The sequence below is a fragment of the Alligator mississippiensis genome, chromosome 1 (assembly GCF_030867095.1).
Source record: "Alligator mississippiensis isolate rAllMis1 chromosome 1, rAllMis1, whole genome shotgun sequence".
NCBI classification, from domain to species: Eukaryota; Metazoa; Chordata; order Crocodylia; family Alligatoridae; genus Alligator; species Alligator mississippiensis.
In genome coordinates, this window is record NC_081824.1 from 144,947,948 (window position 1) to 144,974,036 (window position 26,089).

At 39.9% G+C, this 26,089-nt stretch overlaps 1 protein-coding gene across 4 annotated transcripts in view; it reads left to right on the top strand.

Annotated features, from left to right (window-relative positions):
• KIF25 (kinesin family member 25) overlaps positions 1-26,089 on the top strand; it is a 72,400-nt gene that overhangs the window by 26,168 nt on the left and 20,143 nt on the right. For all 4 annotated transcript variants that reach the window (XM_014596721.3, XM_019479881.2, XM_019479880.2 and 1 more), the window contains 7 exons: positions 2,551-2,654; positions 3,034-3,122; positions 7,019-7,061; positions 12,276-12,343; positions 19,193-19,267; positions 22,802-22,951; positions 24,284-24,460. In XM_014596721.3, coding sequence (XP_014452207.1) covers positions 2,551-2,654; positions 3,034-3,122; positions 7,019-7,061; positions 12,276-12,343; positions 19,193-19,267; positions 22,802-22,951; positions 24,284-24,460 — 706 coding nt within the window. The remainder of the gene's footprint in view (positions 1-2,550; positions 2,655-3,033; positions 3,123-7,018; positions 7,062-12,275; positions 12,344-19,192; positions 19,268-22,801; positions 22,952-24,283; positions 24,461-26,089) is intronic.

The following is a 26,089-nucleotide window of genomic DNA, read 5'->3' on the forward strand; positions in this document are numbered from 1 at the left end:
AAGCATGCAAGTATTGGCCTCATTCCTGGGTTTCTGTTTATTTACATCCCTGAACAGCTCACTAACGCTGGGGGTGGTAATTTCATTCTCAGGTTCCTTTCTGTACAGGTTTAGTGGTTTTTGCATATTTACCTCCTGACCTGTTTAGTGTTATGCGATTAGATCAGTGATTCTCAACCAAGACGCCATGGCCTCCTGAGATCTGTGAGATCCTTTTAAGGGTGTATGGTATGGCCATGCACTGTTAGCACATGAGAAGGGTTTACAAAATACTAAATGGCAAGGAGAAAGCAAATAGAGATTTATAAGTTACTGTCTCACAATACAAGAACTAGGGGGTCACAAAATGAAACCAGGAGGCAGTAAGTTTAAAACTAACAGAAGGAAGTTCTTTTTCACACAGCGTGTAATTAAAGTGGGGAACTTGTTGCCAGCAGATGCTGTGGAAGCTGATAGTTTAGCCACGTGCAAAAAGAGATTGGACAAATTCTTGGAGAAAAAGGGCATCAGTAGCTATTCAGCATGGGAGTTAAGGGTACAGCCTCTGAATCAGAACTTCCTAGACTTTAAATGCTGGAGACTACAAGTGAGTGAGAAACAATGGAAAAAGCCCTGGTCATACCCACTTCACTCTCTGTTTCAGCAGCCACCCTGCCATTATGTGCCACAGGCCTATTTGTTGCTTAAGGGACCATGTGCCAGTGCCCACTAAGAAACGGTATAAGCCTCCCTTACAAGGGAGGTCACTGGGTAAGTAAGAACTGATTCCTTGGGACAAATCAAAATATAGCAGGGATGAAAGTGAGGTCATAGGTCTAAAATGAGTGCACCGGGGGGGGACGACAGTGTGTGACAGGATATTGGGCAAGATGGACCGATGGTCTGACCCAGTAAATGGAAGTTGTGATGTTCTTATCTAGGTGTGTAAACACATACACATGATTCGCAAGATAAACTCAGGGATTTCAAATAGGAATCCATAGTGTTAAAAACACTCTGACCTGCTGTGCTTTTTCTGAGTTCTTTGCAACACAAGAATTGCTCTAATATTTTTCTGTAGTCTAAACATGAATGAAAAATATAGCTGGCATTTTCCGAGGGGTTCCTTGAATCTGAAAAAGTTGAGAACCACTGGATTAGATTGTAGCGCAGTCATATGAGGGAAATTTATAATATTCTATTATCTCATCTTCAGTTTGTGTGAGAAATCTTATGTGGGAGTTCAAGAGATCAACTTTCTAAGAAATCTTAGAAATTAGGTGTACTCTGGTATCTTACACGGTAAGCTGTCAGTTTTTTACAGGAACTTATCAGCACCGTGATTGAGTTGCATGGTTAACTCCTGGCTGTTCAACAATTGTACTCAGCTGAATAAGCAGTCACGGAGCTTCCGCCTTTGTAACAGGTAGAGATTTTCCATGGCAGTAGGATACCCATTCACCACATAGATATATCATTGCCACTTGCTTACAATTTTCACTCTTCTATGTACACATCAGTTAGGGAAAGAGTGAGTTATTGTTTTGTTTGTTGTAGGGCTCTCCCTCGCTTTCATCTTTCTAATTTATTCATTAGCAACCTGTTATTGCAGACTCCTGAGCACTTACAGGAGTGAAATACACACTACTGGTAACACAGAGTGAATCTGTAGTAAAGCCAGCCAGAGTAGTCCAGATCATCATCTTTCCCTGTTGAAGGACATTACCCTAATATCTCTGACATCTACTGACGTAAATGGAAGGTAGTCTCTGCATTTTAATCGTGGTGACAAAGATCATTGATCTAACTAGACTGGTAGAGCTGAATGATCCTTGACTATTTTACACATCTAGTAAATTTTCAAGTTTATGTGTGCGTAGTGCTGTATTTACCTGATTCCAGGATGACTCTGAATTTAAGACAACCCCCTAATAATTAGATTCTGTACCCCCTAATAATTAGGATCTGTAGATCCTAATAGAAAATGTATGCATTTGTTATAATTTTCCATGTCTAGAATGTAATTTTTGGAGGATCATCTTAAATTTGTACCCTCTCCCCCCCACAGCAGGGCAAGCAGCAGCAGAGGAGCAGGTGATGGGTGGGTAGCAGGGGAATCAAATGGCCAGACCCCTTCCCCTGGCCACCTGTCCCCCCTGCCACCTGTTTCCCCCACTCCCCATTTGCCCTCAAGGAAGGGTGAAGGGGAGTTAGTGGCTGCAGGTCCAACCCTGGGTTTGGGATTAGAATCAGAGCCATAGCTGCTGCCCCCTCCGCATCCCCCACTTGTACTCGCATCTAAGATGAAGGGTTTCCTCTTCCCGCCATGTCGAATTGAGGGGAAAAAATCCTCATAGTAGTCTTTAAACATGGTAATTGTTTGTAATCTGAAAAGGCCTCCATTCTCAACAGGATGCAGGATGGGATTTTCAAAAGGTGTTTATGAGTTTGGCGCTCATGCCCCATTGGAAATCAAAAGGATTATAAGTCTTAATTAGTCTATGCACTGTTGAAAAATCTTACTTGTACATCTAAAGAGTTTGAATTTTTTGAATGTTGTTCTTCTTTCAGCATTCCAGACAAAAGCATTTGATCTTGAGCAGTCTTTACAAGTAGTAACTGAGAGATATGAGAAAGAAAAACGAAAGAGAAGAGTGCTTCATAACAGTTTGATTGTAAGTATCTGTAACAAGAAAACACTTGAGATCCCTGTGTAATTAAATGCATAATTTTCCTAGACTCAAAACTAATGAATGTGCTTCTATTTATGTATCAGACTCTTTGTCTGTGTACTGAACTTGTGGCATATCTATTTTGCTTCAAGCCATTCCCTATTGTTTCTAATAAAGAATATCTTTCCAGTGTGTTACTTGTGAGCATTGCTCTGAGGAGGAGGATCTTTTCAGGATGGAGAGTGAGAGTCAGTATCTCGGGCCTCACTCTTAAAAACTCAAGTGTATATTCTTAAACACACAAATATTTGCAGATCAAGGACCTACGTATATGATATTGTCTAATTGTTTAACTAAATATATTTTTATATTCTAATACCAGGAATTGAGAGGAAATATCCGAGTGCATTGCAGGATCCGTCCTTTGCTACTTTTTGATGCTACTCCTGGCCATTCAGTATCACACAATAGGTAATTTGAAATATTGTTCTATTAGTTAATGAATAAAACAATTTGGGGAGAAAAGAATAGGTGTGTGCATAGGAAAACTAACATTTTCTTGGATTTCAGTTTTTTCTGTGTTCTATAAAGGAGTTGCAGTATTATTATATAATATAATTAGAGTAGAGAAATGACAACATTGGCTTTCTCTTCTTCCCCTTATACTGACAGACATGACATTAGAAAATGAAATGTTATAATTCCATTCCTCCTTTGAAGTCTTCTTCCAGATGTTGTCATGCACAGGCCTGGTAAAGCTCCCTCTGCTGGACACTCAAGGTACCTATGCTTGGTCTGCAAAATATTAGATAAGGGATGCTCAAGCCCTGGCCCACAGGCCAGATGTGGTTTGTGGAGCTGTATCATCTGGCCTGCAGGACTCCCCAGAGGTTTGGAAATTTGACGTTGGGGGAGCTGTGGCAGTGTTAATTGTTACTCCTGTGCTGCCAGATTTCCAGACCCAGGGGGAGCCCCATGGGCTGGATAACATGGCCCTGCTTCTTAGATTGTGCTGGTGTGCAGCTGGATCTGGTAGGCTTGTGGCATGGGGCCACATCAGGGCAATGGGGGCCAGCCAGATCCGTTAGGTGGGCACCGTGTGGCCAGATCGGGGCAGGATTGGGGCAGTATGCGGCCAAACTAGGTTGGTGTGTGGCACAAGGCCAAATGGACCAACCCTGTGCAGGATCTGGCATGTAGGGCCAGAAGGATGAATGCCCTGTATTAGACCCACATGCCCTTAAATGCCCTTTGGAGCATGTCTGTGCTGCAGCAGCAGTGTGTCTAGGGGAGCACAGAGCAGAGCATATTCTGCCCATCTGAGTCCCCTAGTGCATTTCAGACCAAAAATTCATTAGTGAGACTGCTCCAGGCTCATCCCCCGCACCTGCTCTTACGCCTGTTGAAGACTAAGCACTTGAGAGCAGGTGCTGGGGACAAGCTCAGAGCAGCCACACCACTGAACTTAGGGCTTTGGAGCATATCAGTGGACCTGGGTTGGGCCTGCTTTTGCCCTGTGTTCGTCAAGATACACCACTACCGTGGTCTAGAACAGGCTGTCCAACCTATGAGTGGCTGAGGGCCACAGGCACGAGCTCCCTCCCTCTGTTGTGCCACATAAACATCCCTTTGTTGTGTAGTGCCCCCACAGGTTCCTCCCAAACCCACCTGGCTACGAGCTCTCTCGGGACATGAAGCAGAGAGGACTTCACAGGAAAGGACTCATGGGACCCTGCTGCTTCAGTCCCCAAGAAGCACAGTAGCACCCTTCCCCCTGAACACGTGTGCATGCGCACACACACACACACACACACTGCAGCTACTTAAGCACTCTCTTTTTCAGTGCTCCATCATAGTGGGAGCTCTTGGTTTACAGTTCATCTCTGCAGGGGCTTGTTGTGAGTGAGTGCACAAGCACAGATAGATTTACAAACATAATTACTGTTTATTTCAATTGCATGAAAGATCCAGGCAAAGTAATGAACCCTACCAGTAATTCTCAGCCTCAGTTTCCTCTCTGCTCTGGGTCTTTTGGAATGTCTAGGATCTTTCTCCTAGAGCTCATGGCATCTGTTCTAAATCAAGTATTATGTCCAGCTCTTTGTTCCAGGTCAGCTTTCTTTGATCTTGGCTGGTCCTGTGTTTAAACAGGACCTTTTTCCTGTGAAAGCATGCCTCAACCTTCTTCCTTCCTGCCTTAAAGGTTTTTTTCCTCCAAAAGTCTGGTCCTTTGTTCTTCTTGAGAGTCTTTTTTTTTTTTAATCCCTACTTTTTTCTCTCTCTCTCTCTCTCTCATTGGGTGATTTTCCACTTTTCCTTACCTGGAGAGGAGTCAAAGGAACTAGTTTTCCTAGATTTAATCAACTCATCATCCAAAGTGTTTTCACCTAAACACACACCTGTTGCAGCTTAACAACCCTACCTTTGTCTCTAGTCTGGCAGATAGTGTAACAAAGTCTCTGCCAGTCCATAGCAGGCTTGCTGTCCTTAAGGCATTCCATTATAGCGCAGTTTCATAACATCAGTCAAAAGTCATAAATTGGATGTAGCCAGATTCTCCAAATAATAAGACTTGTTTTGTGATTCCATACTATGGAACAGGCTCACTGCCAGTGAGTCACACAAACAGCATACAATTCTGTATACTTCAGTAGAGTTGTACCCACTTTGTGCTTGTAACTCCAGCTCATTATATAATTACCTGTAAATGCTAAAATGTCTCAGGATGGAAAAAGAAAGGAAGGATTAGGTTTGAGTAAGTTATAGACAGGAAACTGCCTAGATGACTGAAAGGAAAGAAAGGAGGGAATAAAGTGCTGAGCCCAAAAATAAATAAATAAAAAGAGAGAAAGAAAGAACTAAGTGGGTGGCTGGAAACCACACTATAATCCACCTTGATCAAGAAATGACTGTAGTTTGGGGCTTTATTTTGCTTTCCCTGGCTGGTATACCTGCCCACTAGCTTACAATATGTTTTTAAAGGACATTTTTGCCAAATCTTTTAAAATATGAAATCATTTTAATTAAAACAAAACAGAAATGACCTACATAGAAAAATTTAGGGAGCCTGAAGAAGAAATTTGGTGCAGTATGTGTTTTGTTATACTTGTGAGGATCCTGAAGAGTGTTTCTGTGGCTCTGAAATAGTAATGTATTTAGTTGCAAAAGTACAGTGCAGAACAGAATAGATAATAAACAGGAGTTTGGTTAGTATATTTCTTGATATTGTGGAACAAGGTTTAGTCAAAGCAGTAATAAAACTAAGGACCCAATCTGGCCAAAACACATATGAATTAATTTATAATAATAGTCTCAATCATTTTTGGGCGAGTAAAATATGTAAATCACTCAGCGTTACAAGGCTTTGACTGCACAGCAGAGCCTCTCCTGTTATAGCTATGCCAACATAGCTTTGCTGGCAGGGACTTTTAGTGAAAACTCAGCGTACATTAACAAAAGGAGTTATTTTGTTGGGGTAGCTACAACACCTCTGTTGGCATAGCTGTATCCACACCTAGGGCTTTGCAGGCATAAGTACATTGGGTAGAGAATGCGTTTCACATGCCCTAGGTGACATGGCCACTAGGAAAACTTTCAAGCATTGATCTAGCTGAAGTGTTTGCAAGATGAGTCCGACTTTTTTCTTAAAAAGTGTACATCTTAGTTGCCTGTACTAATGCAATGGGTTCCAATTTACAGTCCATAAGATTTTGTTACAGGCTGCATTGCCCTCCCAGTCTTTTTCAATTAAAGGTTTGGTGATAAGGAAGCGCTACAGTGATTCATGATGTACTTTTGAGGGTTGACAGTGATCCATTGGTTGAAAAGTTTGGGAACCTCTATAGTGATGCCAGACACCTTTCATTTTTCTTATATAACTGTTAGAGTTTCTGTAACCTTGAAATAATCTGTATATGACATTGTTCATAATTTGATTGATTGTAAATTTGCTTATTTAAACAGACTCCTTTATTTTGCTTGATTGCATTTTAATACTATTTTTATTAATAAATCTATGTGGTTGCTTTCTGGTGGCAGCAGTTTTACAAAAGCAGTAAAAATTCCAACAGATTTCAAAACTACAAGGTTGACATGGTTAGATGTTGATGGGGTGGATTCAGGGGTTGTAGTGGTCATGTGATTGGGTAGCGCATGTGCAGCGAGCTCTCCTACACCAAGACCTCTGCTCTTGGCCACTGGTCTCTACCAGTTGTAGCCCCTTGTGCCAGTGAGCTCACCATTGTAGTCCCATTTTCAAAATCCTAGATCTGTTCCTAGACCTTGCAGTTCACAGGCATTGTGAGTGTTCATTTTTCTCAGTCGAATTAAACAAATTAAGGTTTCCGATTTTTTTTTCCCCCCTGCAGGCACAAAAAACTTTCAGAAAAAGTGGCGTATGCAGCTGACAATGTGAGTATACTTAATAATGAAAGTATATATACATAGAGTCGGAAACAAATTAAATGATGATAGAAAGGAGGGAAAAGGGTGGGCAATGCCTATTTGGTTCTGAATCCAGAAGGCAAATGATAACGCAGGTTACTGTTGCCTGTCAACTTTGGTATTTCTCTTACAAAGTAATTTGGTTTGGATACTGAGCAGTGAAAACAGTATGCGTTGTTCCATTTTTAGTCAATAGCTATATGCTTTTCTAATCAAGAAACCCAAGTTCAGGAACAGTTTCAGGGATGAAAATAGCTTTCACACAGTCTTCCTCTATCCTTCTCTGTAGCAAATGGCTGTTTCACTGCAGATCAAGACTGATCTTCCCTCCTGAAACATCCCATCCTTGTGAGTCTGCAGACAGAATTTGAAAGGAGTTTCACTCTGTTTTCTCCTTTAATTTGTTCCCTTATCAGTTTTGATCATGGAGCACTTTCAGCATTACAAATCAGCACGCCACAGAACAGTAGGATACATTTTGCTCTAAGCCATGGTAACGCTGGAAGTAACCTAATTCTTTTTTCACTCAAAACAGTTTTATGCTGGTGTAACTCCACTGACTTAGTTGAATGATGTTCCATTTACAGTGATAAAATTGAGATCAAAATCTGGACCAGCAGAGTTGCTATGACTTTATACTGGCATAGCTGAGAGCAGAAGCTGGTCCATTTTTTTTGTTTGGTTTCTAAACAAGCAGAAAGTATGGATCATTTTTTTAAAGAAAATGGTAAAAGAGTTATAGAAATAATCTTAATATCCATGTGGGATCCAGAAGAAACTCTTATCTAGCTTAGAACATTGTTAAGGCTTTTTGGTACAAAATAGTTTGCCAGTATGGATTTAAAAGAATGTTCTTATCAAGAGCATAACCAGGGCAGGGTGAGTAGGGCACTGGCCCCAAGCACCAACTGAGAGGGGGTGCCAGTATGGCTCCCTTCCCTCATGAGTCTTTGCCACAACAGGAGTAGCTCTGTGCTGCCCCTGCCCAGCCATAGAAGCCAGGCAGGCTCAGCCCTGCACTCAACAGTATATATCGGGGCAGGGACGGGGATGTGGAATGACACCTTCCCAAAGGCTTTGCAATTAGAGGCACAGCCCTGCACCCACGAGTTGAAAAGGGAGAGAACAAAGTATCCAGGGAGCCTGTGCTGTTGTCTGTTTCCAGCAGAAGCAGCTGCCGTGTGGGTGAGGAGGGCCCCGTCAGGTAAGACTCCACTCTCTTTTCCCCCATCTCCAGTGGTCAGCATAATCCCATCCCTTTGCCCCCATGTTCTGGGTGCTGAAAGTGCTCCCTGTGCCTCTTGTTCATATTCTGTTTTCTGCAGTAGTGAAGTAAAAATGAGCAAGGCCAGCTTTTAGGTGAAAAAGGAATGGTTGGAGTGATCAACAGGATTCTGCATATTGCAGAGAAAGTAAGGCGCATACTCTCTTGAGCAATGTTTTTTCAAACAAATTGTTAAGAATCCCAGAAGTATCACACCTCTTTGTATTGTGCTGGTTAGCAAGAGGCCAGTTGTCCTCTTCCAGCAGTGCACACCTGTAATAGCATTTGCCGTAAACACCAGGCCTTGCTAATAGATGTTGATTCTTCTGGGGAAAGATTATGTAGGTTTTCTGTATCAGTGTTTGCTTCAAGTTCCCTAATGATATATTAGCAAGTAATTTGTGCTATTGGGTCTTGGCTTCTGATGGATTTTGTTACTAATGGCCTAGAGATCAAATTCATCTGACACAGTTACAGAGCAAATCAGGCCTTACGTCTCTGTAATAATAAAACTGCTGTAGATCTCTGCATTCCTTTTGTGCTGCTTCTGCTCACTGTTGCTATTTTTTAAATTGTCAGACCCTTTTCATTTTTATTATTACAGTGTATCTTATAGAACATGGCAGAAATGTAATATCCAAATATCTCCCGCAATAGCTTACAAAGTATTGCTTTTGAGGACATTAAAGGGGTCTGGTTTAAGTCCATTAAAAGACAGAGATCGAGAGCTGAGATGGGAAATCCAGATGACATTCCAGCATTTATTGATGCTGTTACCAAGAAATGAAATGTAAAAGACACAATGGTGTGAGCTAAGACTGGAGTGTTAACTCTGGGTATGGGCACATGAACAAGTTACCACAAGGTAAGCTAAGGTGTGAATTTACAGTGCACCAGCCATTCAGTGGTAGCTGCCCATTTGCATGCTCTTAATTTTTAGTAAATGTGAGGTAGCTTACCCCGCTTTCAGTGAAAGGTAAGCTACTTTCCATTAACATCAGGTTAAGAGCATGCACATACACAGTTGCTGAGGAGAAGCTATAGCACTATTCACAGAACTATAGCATTAAGATAGACTAGCTCACAGTATATCTTACTTCTTAGTAACTTGTTCATGGGCCCTACATACATGTCTTAACCTCAGTGCCCTCAACTCCTGTAGCTTTCAGATATTCAGCGAGCGCGTCTACATGTGCCCCTATGGTGCTGTTGTTACTGCGCTGTCATGTAGTACTTCCTTTTGGGCAGTAGCAGCCCATACTACACCGTGCCAGCAGTGCACATTTATAGCCACTGTGCTGCTATAGCAATGCTCTATACTGAGGGAGTGCATTGCTATGGCGATGTAGCTGCAGCATCATGATTGGTGCCCACTGTCACTGTAATGTCACACGTAGATGCACCCAGTGTTCCTCATCAAGGTGCTACTAAATTTCCTTTTGTAAGGCGGTGCTTATATTGCAACTGAAAACTAGCAGAAACATCACGTGCATTTAAATCTCCCTGATGATAACTCCAGTAGATGGTCCCAAGGAAAAGGCCCAGGGGTCCATGTGCTGTGGGCACAGCTTGTTCAGTGGCTGGGTTAGGGGTGCTGTCAGTAGGGAGAGGGGTCTGTGGGCTTTACCCACACAGTAAAGTGGATCCCAAGGAGCCTCCCCTGTAGCATGCAGCCTGCACGGTGTGTGACTCAGGGGCTACATGCTAGCACCATGTGCAGCCCCCAGCCACATCAAAGTTGGGCAGCATTGGTATAGAGGAACCCTTGCTGTTTTGCTATCCAGAACTTGTAAATAATATTTTGCTTAATATAGTCTCAGTTGTAGAATATAGGCAGAATAACTTTGCATTTTGGGGCATTTTGAGACTGTTTGGAACAAATAGCGAATCAAATTCAAGTCAATACCATGCTGTTTATTTAGGAATTTTTATAATTAAATCTGCTAGAGAGAAACACTGTTTCCCACAGTTTTGTATGTCTTGTCTTGAGTCTGTAAAAGCTTAAGTTTTTATTGGCTGTACAACCCAGTATTTCTTTTCCGTTTTTGAGCTAATTCAAGATTTTAAAGCCTTAGATTGCATGTATAAATAAAATCATTTTCATATGGAGAATCTGGCTACTACATCAGGGCTCCAGGGTGACTGATTCTAAAGTATTTTCTTGTTAATTTCTTATTTAATTAATGGCAGTTGCCTGTTGTGGGTTCTCTCTCATAGAAATTATCCAGCTATTTGAGCTTTGGAAGACAGTAGCAATGGTCTGTGTTGGCCTAGCCAGGGCATGGGATACCATGCTGAATAGTCTCACAGCTGTGTAGCTGCATGGCAGAGCAGGTACTTCTATAAATTAGGCACTCACCTCCTTCAATCTGAACCTCACCTCCTTTGTTCTGAAACTTCTTTTCTGCTGTTTGTCCCCTCCTCTCACTGGGGCTGTGCTGCCTGGGGGAGTTAGTTCAGTTTCTAGTGCAGAGTATCTGCATGGAGTAGAGAGCAACTGGCTGCTTTGTTCGGTTTGTTGAAGAACAGAACTTATACTGGGAGATTTTTGTGATTCTGCCAGTAGAAATTAAGCACTCTTGGATGGGTGTATGCTCTAGACTAGAGCTAGGTATTTCATTGCCATGGGTGACTGCACCCTCAGAACAGAAGCAAATTCAGTGGCCTCATAACTAGAAAAATCTTCAGCGCTTCCATAGGACAGCAGCCAAGATGCCTGTATTATTCTATTTTAAGCCACTAAGGAAGGAAGGTCACCATGCATGATCATATGAAAACACCTGCCTATGGGTTTTCTTTCCTTTGCTAAACAAACTGGCTTTTCCCCCGCTCTCATTACATTACAGCAATGTAGACATTTATGTTGCACTTTCACCAAAATATACTAACTAACCTCTCAAATGGAATAGCCATCAAAGACATATGTTGCCCCTTTAGCTCTTAGTGGAAATGCTGCAAAGCGTTGGGTTTAAAATTTATTTTCTTCTGCAATTAAACATGTTTAGGAAGAGCAGAAAAGCACTTCTGGATTTGAATTCCTGTGTAATGCCTGCCAAGGTGCTGTGATTGCACTCTGGCTATAGTTTAAAGAGCCACTGACACACTTGGCAGACTTTAAAAGCTACTACATAATATATTTAGAAAATGTATTATTACAAAAAAAGTTGTTAAAACTCCAGCAATTTTACTGTGTTTTTCTCCATCATTGTGGATTACTGTGTTATTGCTATAAAATTAATGTCTGCAGTTCAGTTGAGAGCATAAATACATTGGTATATGATTAAGTTCAGAAATGGTATCTTGACAATCTAGTCTTCAAATGAATAGGAGTTCTTTCTGTAGTTATCTGAGCTCTGATGACAATTACAAAGCTACCTGCAGAGGCAGTGTGTGCTCCATGCCCTGGGCTGGAGCAGGGCCCCAGCTGGAGTTGCAGCTTTGAGGGGAGGTAAGTGCAGCAGTGGGGTGGAGGAGAGAAGCAGAGACGATGGGGGAAGTGGCAGAGGGTAGCAAGGTTGGTCTGTACCTCAGTCATATATCACGTGAGGCTAATTTACATTCTCTTGACTGCATTGTTGCACAGTGCTCCATATTTCCCCATCCAGACTGCTATCAGTTCCTGACTGAGGCTGATTTAAATGTGTAGTTCAAGTATGTCTATAAGACACTGCAGCCACGTCATGGACTGCACAGACCCTAAATAAGACTTTGCAACATAATAATTAAGTGGATTATGAAGGGTTTGTGTCTTTCTCTGCATAATCCAGTGTTGGTAACTGTTGGAGACAGGATATAAGAGTAAGTAGTCTTTTCCATTTCCCTGATTCCTACTGTACACTGAAACTCGAAACACACAAAACATAATTTTATTTATGTGTTTATGTGCCTTAATTATAACTACTTTGTTTTTCTGGCAGGAAACTGTCCTTGTAAAATGCAGTCGTCCTGGTCATGCCTCAGTAAACAAGTTGTTTCAATTTGAAAGGTGGGTATAAAGCATTCTGGACTGTTGTGAAATTCTGTGTTCTGAAAACTGATTCCTTAGTAAACCTGGTAAAACATGTTAAGGTTTTACATTTATTTTGGTGACAGGGTGCTTCCTATGACACAGTAATGTGCTGCAGAATATAGCTTATTTTCTTTTCCTCTCCTAAAGTTACAAATAAAAAGGAGAGCAACATTCTATTTTAATATCAGGGCATTTGTATAACCCTCATCAAAATACCGCCTCATAATCTTCAAGCCTCACGACACTCGTTTGAAGTAATGAAGTACTATTATCCACGTTTCAGAGATGAGGAAATGAGGCATAGTGTCGATTAAGTGACTTGCTCCTGGTCACGCAAGAAGTAGATAACTGAATGAAGAATTGATCCAGTTTTTTTTAGTCCAATCCACTACTCATGTAGAATTATAATGGAATGCCAACTCTGTTATAGCCAAGGTTGAGCATTGCTTTCTGTTTAAATGTTCCAAAATCCATATACATATTTGCATTGTCTTGAAATGTTCTGCTTCTGGGCAGTGGTAGTGATTCAGATTTTCAGTGATTTGGCTAAAGGTTCCTAGCCTACAGTTACCCCCTCAGAAACAAACCCATTATTTTGCAAAATCACTTTTTCTCCTTATATTTTTTTAAAGGGGATCCAACACTGGTTGTGATTTGTTTTCTACTTGACTGGACTCAGTGACCCAAAATATCCCTTCCAGTTCCATGCTTCTATTCCCAGATTACCATTTTCTTGGTTCACATGTTGGCAACGTGCGTCAAAGCAGAGTCCCTTTTTACATCCATCTGATAAAAGCCCTCCTCACAGACTCTCCATATTATCAGGGCCACAGGAATATCAAGGATAAAGGTGGAGCTGGTGCATATGTTTTTGGTGGGCTCAGAGCAATAGGCATGACTGATAGGAATGTTAAAGGAGTTGTTATAATATTGGGGGAATATGGGAGAGCAGAACAATGAGGGGGAAGTTGAGACAGAGCAGGGAAGAGTAGGGAAAAAAGGAAAGAAAGGAATGGTATGGAAGCTTCATCTTTGTATCACCAAAACTCCTGCTTCCATGTCCGTCATGTCAATTCCATGCCCGCCCCCCACCAAGTTGTCCCCACAGACTCCATGCTTGTCCTTGTACTGTTCCTGCATCTTCTCCCCAGCTGTTCACCCTATGCATCTTGTCCATTAGCTCTACTCTCTTTGAGCAAAGCCTCAACAGACCAATAACACATACTAGCAGTATATTCTTGAATATGCTTCAGGACACTCTGGACAGAGAGAATGTGACAGCTGTAGAAAAGCATCTAATGCTTCTTTGCCAAGAATAAGAGTATAGCTGCACAGAGCAGAATTTCGTTGCAACTGGCCCAAACTCAACCTACTCAACACAAGCCATTCCAGGCTTGACAGATGTTATCACCACTTCTCCTTTGCCCTGAGAATTTCTCCTGAAACATTGCCTTCACTTCGCTTTCACTAAGCCCATGGATACCACTGTTGTATAGGCTACCAAACCCCTCACATTTCCTGTGATGAAGACAATGCAGAGGAGCCCTGTTGACAAAACTCATAGACCTCAGTGCTAAAATGAGGCATACCTGCTTTCTCAAAGTACAGCTCTCCTCATATCTTTGTTACCAGGCTGTTTCATAGGATCATAGTAAGGTAGGGCTGGAAGGGACCTTACAAGATCATCTAGTCCAGCCCCTTGCTCAAGGCAGGATCATCCCTGACTAAACCATCCCTGTCAAGTGTCTGTTCAAGCTACCTGTGAAAATTTCTGGGGATAGAGATTCCACAGTTTGTCTACATAGCCTGTTCCAATGCTTGAGCACCCTCTTAGTCAGAAAGTCCCTTCTATTCTCCAACCTAAATTTCTTCTGCTGCACCTTGAGTCCATTGCCCCTAGTCCTGTCCCTTATGGCTACAGAGAAAACCCCATATACATCCTCTCTATAATCTCCCTTCAGGTATTTGAAGACTGTTACCAAACCCCCCCTCAGTCTTCTCTTCTTCAGACTAAATAACCCTAGTTCTTTCCACTTTTCCTCATAAGTCTTGCTTCCCAGACCTCTAATAATTTTTATTTCTCTCAGCTGGACCCTTTCCAATCTGTCCACATTGTTCATGAAGTGTGGAGGCCAAAACTGGACACAGTGCTCCTCCACATGCAGCCTCATCAGTGCTGAAGAGTGAAAGAATGACTTCCCTTGATTTGCACATGACAATCCTGTTAATACAACCCAGGATTTTGTTGGCCTTTTTTGCAACAAGAGCACACTGTTGGCTTATATTCAGTTTATGGTTTAGTATAATTCCTAGCTCCAATACAGCAGCCTACCCACTCATTTTCCAGATCATATTTATGCATACAATTATCCTGTTCTTTATTCAGGACTTTAAACTTACTCTTGTTGAATTTTATCTGGTTGATTGCAAACCATTGTTCCAGTTTATCCAGATCATTCTAGATCCTAGCTCTGCCCTTCAGAGTATCTGCACCTAAATCCAGCTTGATGTCATCTGAAAATGTGCTAAGCATATACTCAATCCCATCATCCAGATCATTAATGAATACATTAAACAATACTGGACCCAGGACAGATGCCTAGGAAACCCTTCTTCATAACTCCTCCCAACCAGACATCAAGACATTATGGACTACTAGTAGCTCTCATTCTCCCCAACCATTTCCAGAGGCTATTGTCAGCTTTAGGAGGAAAGAGTTAATATTGTGTTATGTAGTAACATGCAGCTTAACTTTCAGAGGTTTAATTCTTAATTTCTTATGTTTTAAAGATTTAAGTTAGCTGCTCTCCGCCTTGTGTTGAGGCATGAGGCACCTCTAGGCAACTATATTCACAAAGCTTTGGTGCATGTAATGTAAACATCAGCCCATGGTATTAATGGTGGGCTACAACACGATGAGCTACAGTGCTGTCCCTTCACACAGGACTTCAGTGGTGTTTTGATTCTGATATGCACTGTGCATCCAGATCATGAGGAAAAGGGTTTTAAAAAAAAATGTAAATCCCCCAAAGAATGCAGTGCTTGGGGAATGTTTTCTCAATGTCCCAGCACAGCTCATTTTTATAAACAGTACAGCATATGGTTCTTATGAACTCAAAATGTTTATTTTTTTAGCAACTTTTTATGGTCCTAATAAATGTCAAAATATTTGATTTCAGTTCAGGAAGAGAATTCCAACTTTCAGCGTGTTATGCTTTTTATAATTTTCTTGGTGAATCAGCTAACAAAATAAAAAAAGAAGCTCATAATGTTCTGGGTGAAATCAGCATGAATAGTGGTGCGGTGCTGGACAAAATCTGTCAGCTCTCTAGCAGAATAAATAATTCTGTGCAAACCAAGTCCTTGGGTTTGCTACACTTTCCGTTATCTTTGATAACTAATTAAGGATACAGCTACACTGCTGTCATCACTGTCATTGCAGTGTAATTCAGACATGTTGACGATAGCTGTAAAATAACTAGCTTTGGTGCCAATAGCGTGGTACAGGGCTGCTGTGCCTGTTGTTAACCTACCCAAGAAAGTAGGTAACTGCTCAGGAGCTTCATCTACACTAAGCTCTGTGCTACTATATCTAGAATGCTACAGCTACCTGAACTAGCTATAGTATAAAGCTATCTTAGGTGTCTCTCTACTATACTGATGTCACAGTAGTTTAGATCTGTAATTCTTAACCAGGGTTCTCTGGCACCCTGGGGTACCTTGAGATGTTTTCAAGGATGCCATGGGGTGCTATATAATGTTAGCACTGGTAGAGATGCAACCAGGATTTACACAGGTAAACCCAGAAATTTCAAATAGGAATCCATAGTGGTAAAAACATTCTGACCTGTTGTGATCTGAGTTCTTTGCAACATAGGAACTAATCTGTTATCTTCCAGTAGTCAAAAACTTGAGTGGAAACTAAGAGCTGGCATTTCCCAATCTAAAAAGGTTGTGAACCACAGTTTATACAGACCCCAAAACAAATCTGATTCTAGTCCTGATCAGAGAATTGGTTAATTTGTGCTCTTCTGAAAAGCTCATCTTTGCATCCCATTTGAATGCTTTAGGTATTGATTCCTTATGTAAAAGTCCCCAGAAAGATGCTGTGACTCACATTAGAGAAAAATATCTCAATCAGTTTAGGACAAATTGAGCTGGAGGCTGTTTGCCCTGAGATGTGGGATTTGGTGCTAATGCATATTTCAAGTGATGTGGATGGTAAATGAAGCAGAGCAAATGCAGTTTGGAGGAACTTTTGCTCAACCATACTGACCTTGAGGATTTGACAAGAAAAGCATACTGTGCATGCATGCAAAATATATCCTAATTTTTTTGTTAGCAACTGTTTTCTCCAAGTGCTTTACCACATCTCTGCATATTTGTAGGTTTCTCAGTTTTAGTATGACAGCATGTGAGTGGAATGGCAAGGCAAGCACCATTTGTCCATCAAGCCAGGAAAGTGCCCATTTGCTCATTAAAGAAGAACACTTTTTCATACAACATGTCATTAGATTATGGAACTCATTGTCACAGGATACAGTCTCAGCACAATTCAAAGCGGGACTGGACATTTTTATGGATAATGAGAATAACCAGAGTTATAATACTTAATGCTAGCAAAAATGTTGGAACAGACAATAAACCTCATGTTTCAGGGATTTAGCCAATTTCCAAATGTTAGTGATTAAGGATAAGCCTTCACGGAAACAGATTGTTCTCCCTTTACCTATTGTAGCCATTCTTGTAGCTTTCTCTGAAGTAACTAGTGCTGGCCATTGTCGGAGACAGAACACTGGACTAAGTGGGCCTTTGGTCTGATACAGTACAATAGTTCCTGTATTCCTGGCTTCTGCATGGTCCCCAGAAATTGTATTTATAGTGTGCATAAAGACTGAAATCTGCCTTTGTGCATGTTAGGATCAGAGTGGCAGTATTGTGGTCAAATACGTACTTGACTAGCAGATGTGACTTTCATTAATTTATATTTTGAATGTAGCATGTACAAACAGTAGGAGAGTTGTTTACCAGTAAATTGACTTGGTTCTGTTGTTTACTGTTCCCCAAATTCCTGTTTCATAACTCATGTACCAAAACCTGTACAAAAGACACGTTACACAGAGAGGAACAGGGTTGAGCAGAAAGGGAAGCAGAAGTGGGGAGGCATCAAAGAAAAAAGCTTGTTTGAAGAGACATGTACCTATGTGTGTATGCCAAATGCTTAAGTGTATGTAATGATTTTCATACCATGCCTTTCACATCTTGTATAAACAATACTCTGTAATTCTTTCAGACTGCTCAGTAGGAGGTTACTTTTTAGGATGCTAAGAAAAGAAATGAATTGGTGAAACCTCCTTCCTTCTATGATTTATTGTCTGGTCCAGGTCTTGTGCAGTTTAGCATTTTGTTTTTTAAGAGGGGAAATACTTTCATTAAAGAGAAGTCCAAATATAAACTTGATGGGCTTTTCTGTTGAATTTGAAAAATGTATTCTGTTGGTTTAGGTATTATTGTTGTTTTTGCTTAAAAGTTACACAGTCATTGCTCCGTGCTAAACAGGGAAAGAACTAATTCAGGTTACATTGTTAAACAAAAAAGAAAAACATCTATTCTTGTATCATGAAAGGGCTTATTGGAAGGATAGTTTTGTAGTCCAGGTACAGGACTGAAATGCAGAGTTTGGGCTTGAGTTCCCTGTTCTGCCACAGACTTTCTTTGTGACTTAGACAAGTCACCTATCTTTCCCTGTCTCTGTTCTCCATCCCAAAAATGGAGTAAAAAGCATTTCCCTGCTTCACAGAGATGTTGTGAAAGTAAATTTAGGGGTGTTTGTGACATGAGATACTGTGAAATTGAGAGCTACACAATCAGATATCTAATACCAATAGTGTTAAATTGTGGTGGTCTCCCTTGCAGCTGTGAAATTTTTCATTTAGCCTAGGCAGACCAGGTTCTTTGGATAAATATGATATCTTTTATTAGACCAACTAAATAGTTTGAAAAAAATGTTCTTTACAAGTTTTCAGGCACATCCTTCTTCAGGCATTGGAGAGAGTCTGCACTTAGCCTATGAACTATGGTAGAGATGCCATGTAAGAGAGTCCAGTGCTTCCTTAATGGCATAATACAGATAGTAGGGGCTTCCATAGCTAAGCAACAACTGGAAGAAAACCAACTGGAACAATATAGCTTGAAGATCGGAGAAATGGCCCTTCAGCGCTGAATGATCAGTTGGGATTAGGAGCCACCAAGGCACAAAGATGAATTGTTTCAATATCCCCTATGGATACTCTTTCTATTTTTCTTCTTTCCATGAAGTAACTCTGGGGCTCCTGGAATGCATACATGCATTAAAAAAACAACTGCTAATAAAGACCATACCACCTCCCAAAGACAGGAGTTGAGTCTAAAAATTCTGATTTTCATGTCCTAAGCACTGGACTACACTGACCATCCCTTTTTTTTAATCTGCCCTCTACCCTTGTCCAAGACAGCATCTGTGGCTTGACTGTGCCCCAGATGCTCGCACCAAAACTTCTGTCTGCAGCCATCTGAGCAAAGTGACTCCAGCAGCTTTTCCTTTTCATTTCCTTGCATAGGAAGTCAGATTCAGAGCATTAGTGTCTAGTTTCCATCCACCAATCTTTCTATCTCTGAGGCAAACAAGTATTTTGAAACACATTTAGTCATTGCTGTTGTCATATAAGGACATCAGCAGTGCATTGTATGGTAGTGATACCAAAGCAACTGACAGATTTGTTTGGTCTGGTTTGTGTTCTTATGGTGGAAATGTATTGATCAGTCATTCCAATTTCCTCCCCTCAGAGTTTACAGTGCTACTGAGTCTCAAGATGCAGTGTTTGCAGATGTGGCACCTTTGCTTACATCTCTGCTGGATGGGTAAGTTGAAAAGGAGGAGGAAAAAAAGCTAACGGAATATTATCAACCTGAAATCCTGTTTGTTGCGGGGGTGAGAAAATGTTACTCAAGAGATACTAGCTGCAGCCAATTTTGTAGCTTTCCTATTGTTAGTTTGACTTATTATAAAATGAAAGTTATTTTCACACAAATAATGACAAATTTGATCAAATTTTAAGAAATAGGTGAAATTTTCCTCTTCTTCCTTTTAATAAATTTCAGTATTGCTTATGCCAGAGGTTAATACATTTAGAAAAAAAATCAAACAGAGAAGTCATTTGTTTGTTTACTGTTTTTTTGCTATGTTGTTGTTTTTTGTTTTTGTTTTTCCCTTTTTGAGAAGTTAGGACTGAATTACACTGTAGAATAGCATGTTTTAAAATAATAAACGGCGTGACATATCTTCCTTCAACAATGCATTCAAAGATACACGGCCAAGAAGAGGGACCATGTTGGAATTGGCTATCATGATTTCTGCTGTGTAGGGCTTCCCTGAATTAATTCTTGCTTGAGGCAGAACTTTAAGAATAAAGCCTGGTGAGACAACATCAAATAGATATACCAAGGTTTAGATGAGCTTGGAAACTAAACTAACCAGAAACAGACATTGATAAACAAGTTTAATTACTTCTAGCTAGCAAAACTCTTGGGGCCTAATTTTAATTTGTGCTATGGCCAGTTTAGCTACTCTGGCAAATGGATGTTGAAATAGTAATTATAGTCACTGGGAACAAAACAGATTTGAGAGAGGGATTTTCCTTCCTTTCCTTCGGTTTCTCTTTTCTGCCCTTTGCTTAACTGTGGATGTTCCTTGCAAACCTGATTTTTAGTCTCTTTCTATGGTATCAACATAGAATACCATTGAACAATATAGAACAACAACCACAACGTTGTACGAGTCATATACTTAGCCACATGATCACGGAATCTGCTTTATGACTAGTGACAACCTTTGAGCCTAGCTATCTACAGACTGGGGTTATTTGTTCCCTATTCCTCAACTGCCAGGGCAGTTCAAATTGACCTTAAAGGTTTCCTGAAGGAGAAGCTGAAGATTCCTAATGTATATACACTGGGTAGGGAACTCAAAGTGATCAACTAGAAGGACAAAACCAAAATATGATGTGTTCTGTGGCTCCAAGCGGAGTGTTGTAGACACTGCAAGTTAGAGCAGCCATAATTTTCACCTGTGGATCACAGAGTCAGCTGCAAGGTAGCTTAGAGCCACTATTGCCTTCCTCAGGACAGGAAGGTATGAGCATTTCTCAGCTTAAGGTTGCATCCTGTGTTCCTATATAGCTATCTATGCTTACCTATACATGCAGGTCTTCTCATTATCCCAAGGTGCACAAACAAAAAAGCCTCTCTCTCAATATGGTTTCTGTTTAAAGTTTCTATCCTGAAACTCAGGAGTTTCATATTCATTTAGGAAATGTTCCATATCGAAAACAAAAGGACAGTCTTTTTTGGGATGTACCATTTAAACAGAAGTAGATTGTCAGGAAAAAAACCGAAGTGTTTCTGTGCAGGCTTTCCATTATAAATGTGAAACAAACAGACTTTTTCACCTTCAGACCTATCTTTAACTTCTGGCTGCTTTTAGTCTGGGTTCCTAAGTGGTTAGTAAGAAAGTGGTCCTTTAAGATAGAGTTTGAATGGCCTCGTAATTTTTTTCCCCCTAAATACATTGAATTCTTTTTCTGGCTAAGTGTGCAGGAAAAAAAATTGTTCCTCCTACAAAATAGATCAAAAGTACAGAAGACTTCAAAGTTTATAGTTAGCAATAAAAGATCAGCAAGGGACTAAGATAACATCACCTTCTCACACAAGGTTTAGGAGTAAATTATACTAATTTTTCTAATGAAAAAGACATTCCTCTCACTTTGATTTCCTTTGATAATGTTCCTTCCTGTTGCTAACTCTATTATCATGACCATCCAGTTTTTTCAAGTGGTAAGTACTATTAAGTGTAATACCTGGCATTTCAACTTAATCTTTTGAAGAACAATATAACTATGTGGGCAATGTGAAAAAAGAAAAGTTCCAGCACATGAAGTGTGACTTTTGAAAACTTCACAGAGCAGTAGCTTGAGCATAAGAGGATGCTATATACTATGCTTAAATTGACTGTATTGTAACCAAAGGATAAACAGAATAAACTAGATCAACTTAGTCTATTTCAAGTGTGCTGGCTGCCTCTACTTCTTTTGTGGAGTCACCAAACAGTTCATTTTCAATCTAGCATGGCTGGATATAATGCTGTCTTGGTCAGTCCCAACTCAGCAAAGCTCTTTTGGGGATTTATCAATGAGGGCATATAATGGCTCATATTCTAATAGAGGACCTTGATTCCCAAGGCAAAGCGAGTCTGGCTGTCTTCAAACTATTATTTTTAATTGTATCATCTGTACAAGTCTGTAGCAACTAATAAGGTAACTTAGGTAGCTGGGATATATCGAATTAACACATCAAATATGGACACATGTTGGGGAAAAAAGCATACCCTAGACAAAACAAGATAGCCCATTAAAAGCAAATTTTGTTGACCTCATTTTATCTAAAGGCTTCTGCTAGGAAAACTGGTAGTCAACACGTTCCATACTCCTGCTGTAGCCACAGATATCCATAGAGTAGACGTAGTTCTAGGCCTAGTACGGACATTCAGTTTCTTCTAGGAGAGTTGCTGCTCTCCCAGATGTTCAGGCTTTTTCTCCCAAAGTAAAAATGTACACTCCGGGAGGAAAATAACCTGGGAAAAAAACAGGATTAAATCACTACTGGGAGAATTTCTTCTGGGAGAGTGAATGTCTGTATATGTTGTGGCTTCTTTCAGAAGAGAACATAGTCCTGCAGCATCGCCTTCTCCTGACCCAAGAGAGACAGTGGGTCACTTGCAACCAGGAGCAAAACACATCCCTTCACAATCCCTACATTTGTGCTACAGGGAAACATCAGTTGACCATGGACACTAGGTCAGCCAGTCAGGGATTTCCTATGTATTGCTGCCATCTGTCACCAGGCAGACTAAGAGAGCTCTAGTTTCCATTACTAAGAAGCACCAGTTCTTAAGTACCACACTCACTTTGTCAGTAAAAGTGGCTTGGCCAATGTATATAAGTGGGTTGTTTTAATAAATCAACTTTAGCTATTTTTATTCCCAAACAGAAGTGTCCACACACAAACTTTCACTGAAATATTAAATTAGTTTTAATTTGCGCAAAACTATGTTGTTGTTTTGGTGCTTTGACCCACCTGGTCAAAAATATCCATTTCACTGATGGTTTTAGGGTTACTTAATTTAGATTAGTAAAAGATTTTGAGATCTAAATAAAGGATCTATGGAAGTATAGTATTATTGCTACTGTTGTTGTTGCTATTGTTATTTACATATTTAAAATAAACAATGATAATTTTCACAAGTTCTTTGGTATTAACCATTCAAGTACCAAATTCATTTGTTACAAAACAGGAACAAACCACTGTCAATAATGAAACACACCCTTTGTCATTTTTCAGGTACAACGTGTGTATTATGGCTTATGGACAGACAGGTAGTGGAAAGACTCATACAATGTTTGGACCCCTCTCTGGGGATAACTTCATCTTCTCCACAGAAGATGAACCAGAACTAGGAATAATTCCTCGAGCAACAGAAGAAGTATTCAGGTATTGGTGACCCTGGAAATGAAAATAAGAGTTTGGTGTCAGTAGAGGGCAAACAGTTTTTACATTAGATTTTATATAAAGAGAGAAAAATGCATGATATGTTCATTGTTTATATTTAACTGTTCACGTTACATTTATAGTAATTTATAATAACTTTGGTAGCAGCTTCACAGTTAAGGCTGAGTCTAGACTCCCATCCAGTTTCTTTTTTAACACTAGAATGTTATGGGAAGAACTTAGTTTGCAGTTAAGGAATAAGAGTGATTTTAATTTTTAGGAACTTGCAGAAGATTTGACTACAGATGTTTAGTTGCTATTTTGGCCTTGCCTATGTGGCATAGCTTTGTTCTGTGTAATTATGCATGAATGATACCCATATAATTATATTGATATTGTATAGTCTAATAAAAGAGTTCCCTTTTTTTCTTTATTAAGCTCATCCCTTTCAGGAAGGGGATTAAATTAAACCAAAATGAGTTGCTTTTATTCTAGAATGAGAGTATATACATGGAAAGGCTTTTTTTTTTTTTTTCCATTCCCTGGGATTTTTTAGCTCCATTGTTGTGTGGGTTTTTCCTTATTCTGTCAGCAAAGGTTAGTTTTCACATCTATGCTGCTCATTAGGTCTTAAGAATGGAGCAGGCTTCCACAAGTTAGTGGGGTCATAATTATGTCAAGAAATCAGAATCTGGCCCACAGGTGGTTAAGTGAGACTGAAAGGGTTGTTTTCTTTCTATCAAAACTCATGGCAGAGGTGATTATTTTTTATTAGACCAACTAAATATTTGCAAGAAAGATTTCTTTATTTGCAGGCTTTTGGGCACAGGCACCCTTCATCAGGCATAGGAGATTGCAAACATTGTAAAAGTTCTCCTATGTAGAAATGAAAATTCATATTTCACAGGAGGTGTGGTAAAGCCTCCTGTTTGGAACAGTTCATTTTGTGTAAGTTAGGCTCAGAGAAAAGTTGGAAAAGTCTTTTTACCTTGAAGTTGTCTGGTGGTAAACAGGAAGTAGAATCATATTTCCTTCTGGTTATGATGTTTCATGTTTCACAGAAGAGTGGAAAGATGGAATGCTCTTCTGGGTAGGAATCTCTTTTGTGGACCTTTCTATGACACACATACTGTATAATTAAAGAGTATACATTCTTTTTCTTCAAACTTTACGTTAACATGGAATGTGACCCACAATGGTGATCGTGGATGCTTGATAGTTGCTTTCTTCAGACTAATCATTTCTAAGATGAAACTTTTACTAAGGGATAATTTACTTAGGATTTGCTTTTAGCCTCTTTAAATCTCTTTTATTCTCTTCTCTGTATTTTTTTAGGCTTATTTCAGAAAAGCCACCAGGAAGCCATTGGGTTGAGGTTTCTGTTGTAGAAGTATATAATAATGAAATCTTTGATCTTTTGGCAAAAGACAGCTATGGAACTGTATTTGGTATCAAACGTGAAGTTGTTACAACCAAGGAAGGAAAAAGTGATGTGCCGTTTCTTACCTATGAGTGAGTACACAATGTTATATTTTAACCGGTATTGTGAGATCATAATACAGTGTTACTACAGTGTGAATCAGTTACAAAGCTTTGAGAGATAACAGTTGTTGGCACTGATGAGTTTCTCTAAGCTTACAGAGTTTTCCTTAGCATATAAAAAAAAATACCATTAAAAGATACAACTTAGCAGTTCAGTAAGAATTCCAGTTTCAATTTGAATATTGTGTAGTAGCAATAATAATAAAATCAATATTGTTTTATATTTGTATACTGCCTTTCATCCTCAGGTGCTTTATAAGATTGTTCCTTTTTTAACACTGCTGTGAGAGCCTCTCGGATTTATGGGAAGAGTGGCAAACCATTTCTTTGAATACTGGTTTGTAATTAGGTCACTGGGGAAAACAACTTACAAAACTTAATAGAAAATTCTAACTTTTCATGGATTTTTAAACTATCTTAAAGAATTGTATTCCACTTAAGTAATGTAAAATCACTTGAAAAAATTATAGAAAAGATATTCTGTATTACATTGCATAATATTTTGGGGTACCTTCTATTGAATTTATTTCCTATTAACTCCTCCAAGATTTTTTTTTGTGCGCAGGGAAGAGAATTTCAATTAATGCTAGTACAAGCCCTACTCTTACAAAAAGTGCTGTAAAATTCTTACTGTTTATATAAAGCAGACAGGATTTTACTGAAGGATAGTTTTACTAAGGGATAGGATTTTACTAAGAGAGAGAATTTTATTTTTAAGTCAGCAGCCAAAATACCTACCCACCACAGGGAACTATCTGGCATTCTGCTTATATCAGGGTGCAGACACATTGTATTTTTACTGTAGAGGAGAAGCAGAACAGACACATAGTACACAGTATACATTCTTGAAACAAATGCTTTTGTTTTAAAATCACTTTGGCAGAAGTTAGAAGTAAATTTACTCCAGAATGATTTACTCCAGGGCTGTAAAACCCATGAGGAGTTAAGTTACAGACTCCAGGCTCCTGCCCAGCTCCCCAGCAACAGCAGCCAGAGTCTCTGGGTTCTCTCCCTCCTCCAGCTTCTGTTCTGTACAAGAGGTAGGGCGGTGCAATGTAGCGTGACACAGGCAGCTGAGGTTGATCCTGGGGCTGCATGGGTGTACAGTCCAGCAGGTTGAGGAAAATTTATGGTGCACAGTAATGTAAGGGTCATCTGTATGGTGTGTGGCCCCAACTGGTGCAGTTCATGAGGCATGGCCCCTGACCAGTTAGAAGTTGGTCAGCCCTGATTTACTCTATTTTATGTTTTGGGTATTTGTTGCCACTCTCAGTGGGTTCATCAACATGTGCATTAATATGCTTTTCCTAATGTGCACTAAATTTAGTACCTTCATTGTGAGGTACTAAATAAAGCACATTAGGCTGCCCTAATGCAAAGTACTGAAAGCGCACAGTTTTTTAAGTGATGCTTAAAGCGCCGTAACCAATTTTACTGCACATTACCATAATAGCACAGTTTTTTATGTGACACTTTAATGCACAGTAAAATAGGCTACTGTGCATTAAAGCGTATGTGTAGACATGCCAAGTTTTGCTCTAAAATAACCATTTGTTCAATGAAAATGCATCCTCAGAAGTAAATGCTCTTATTTAGGAG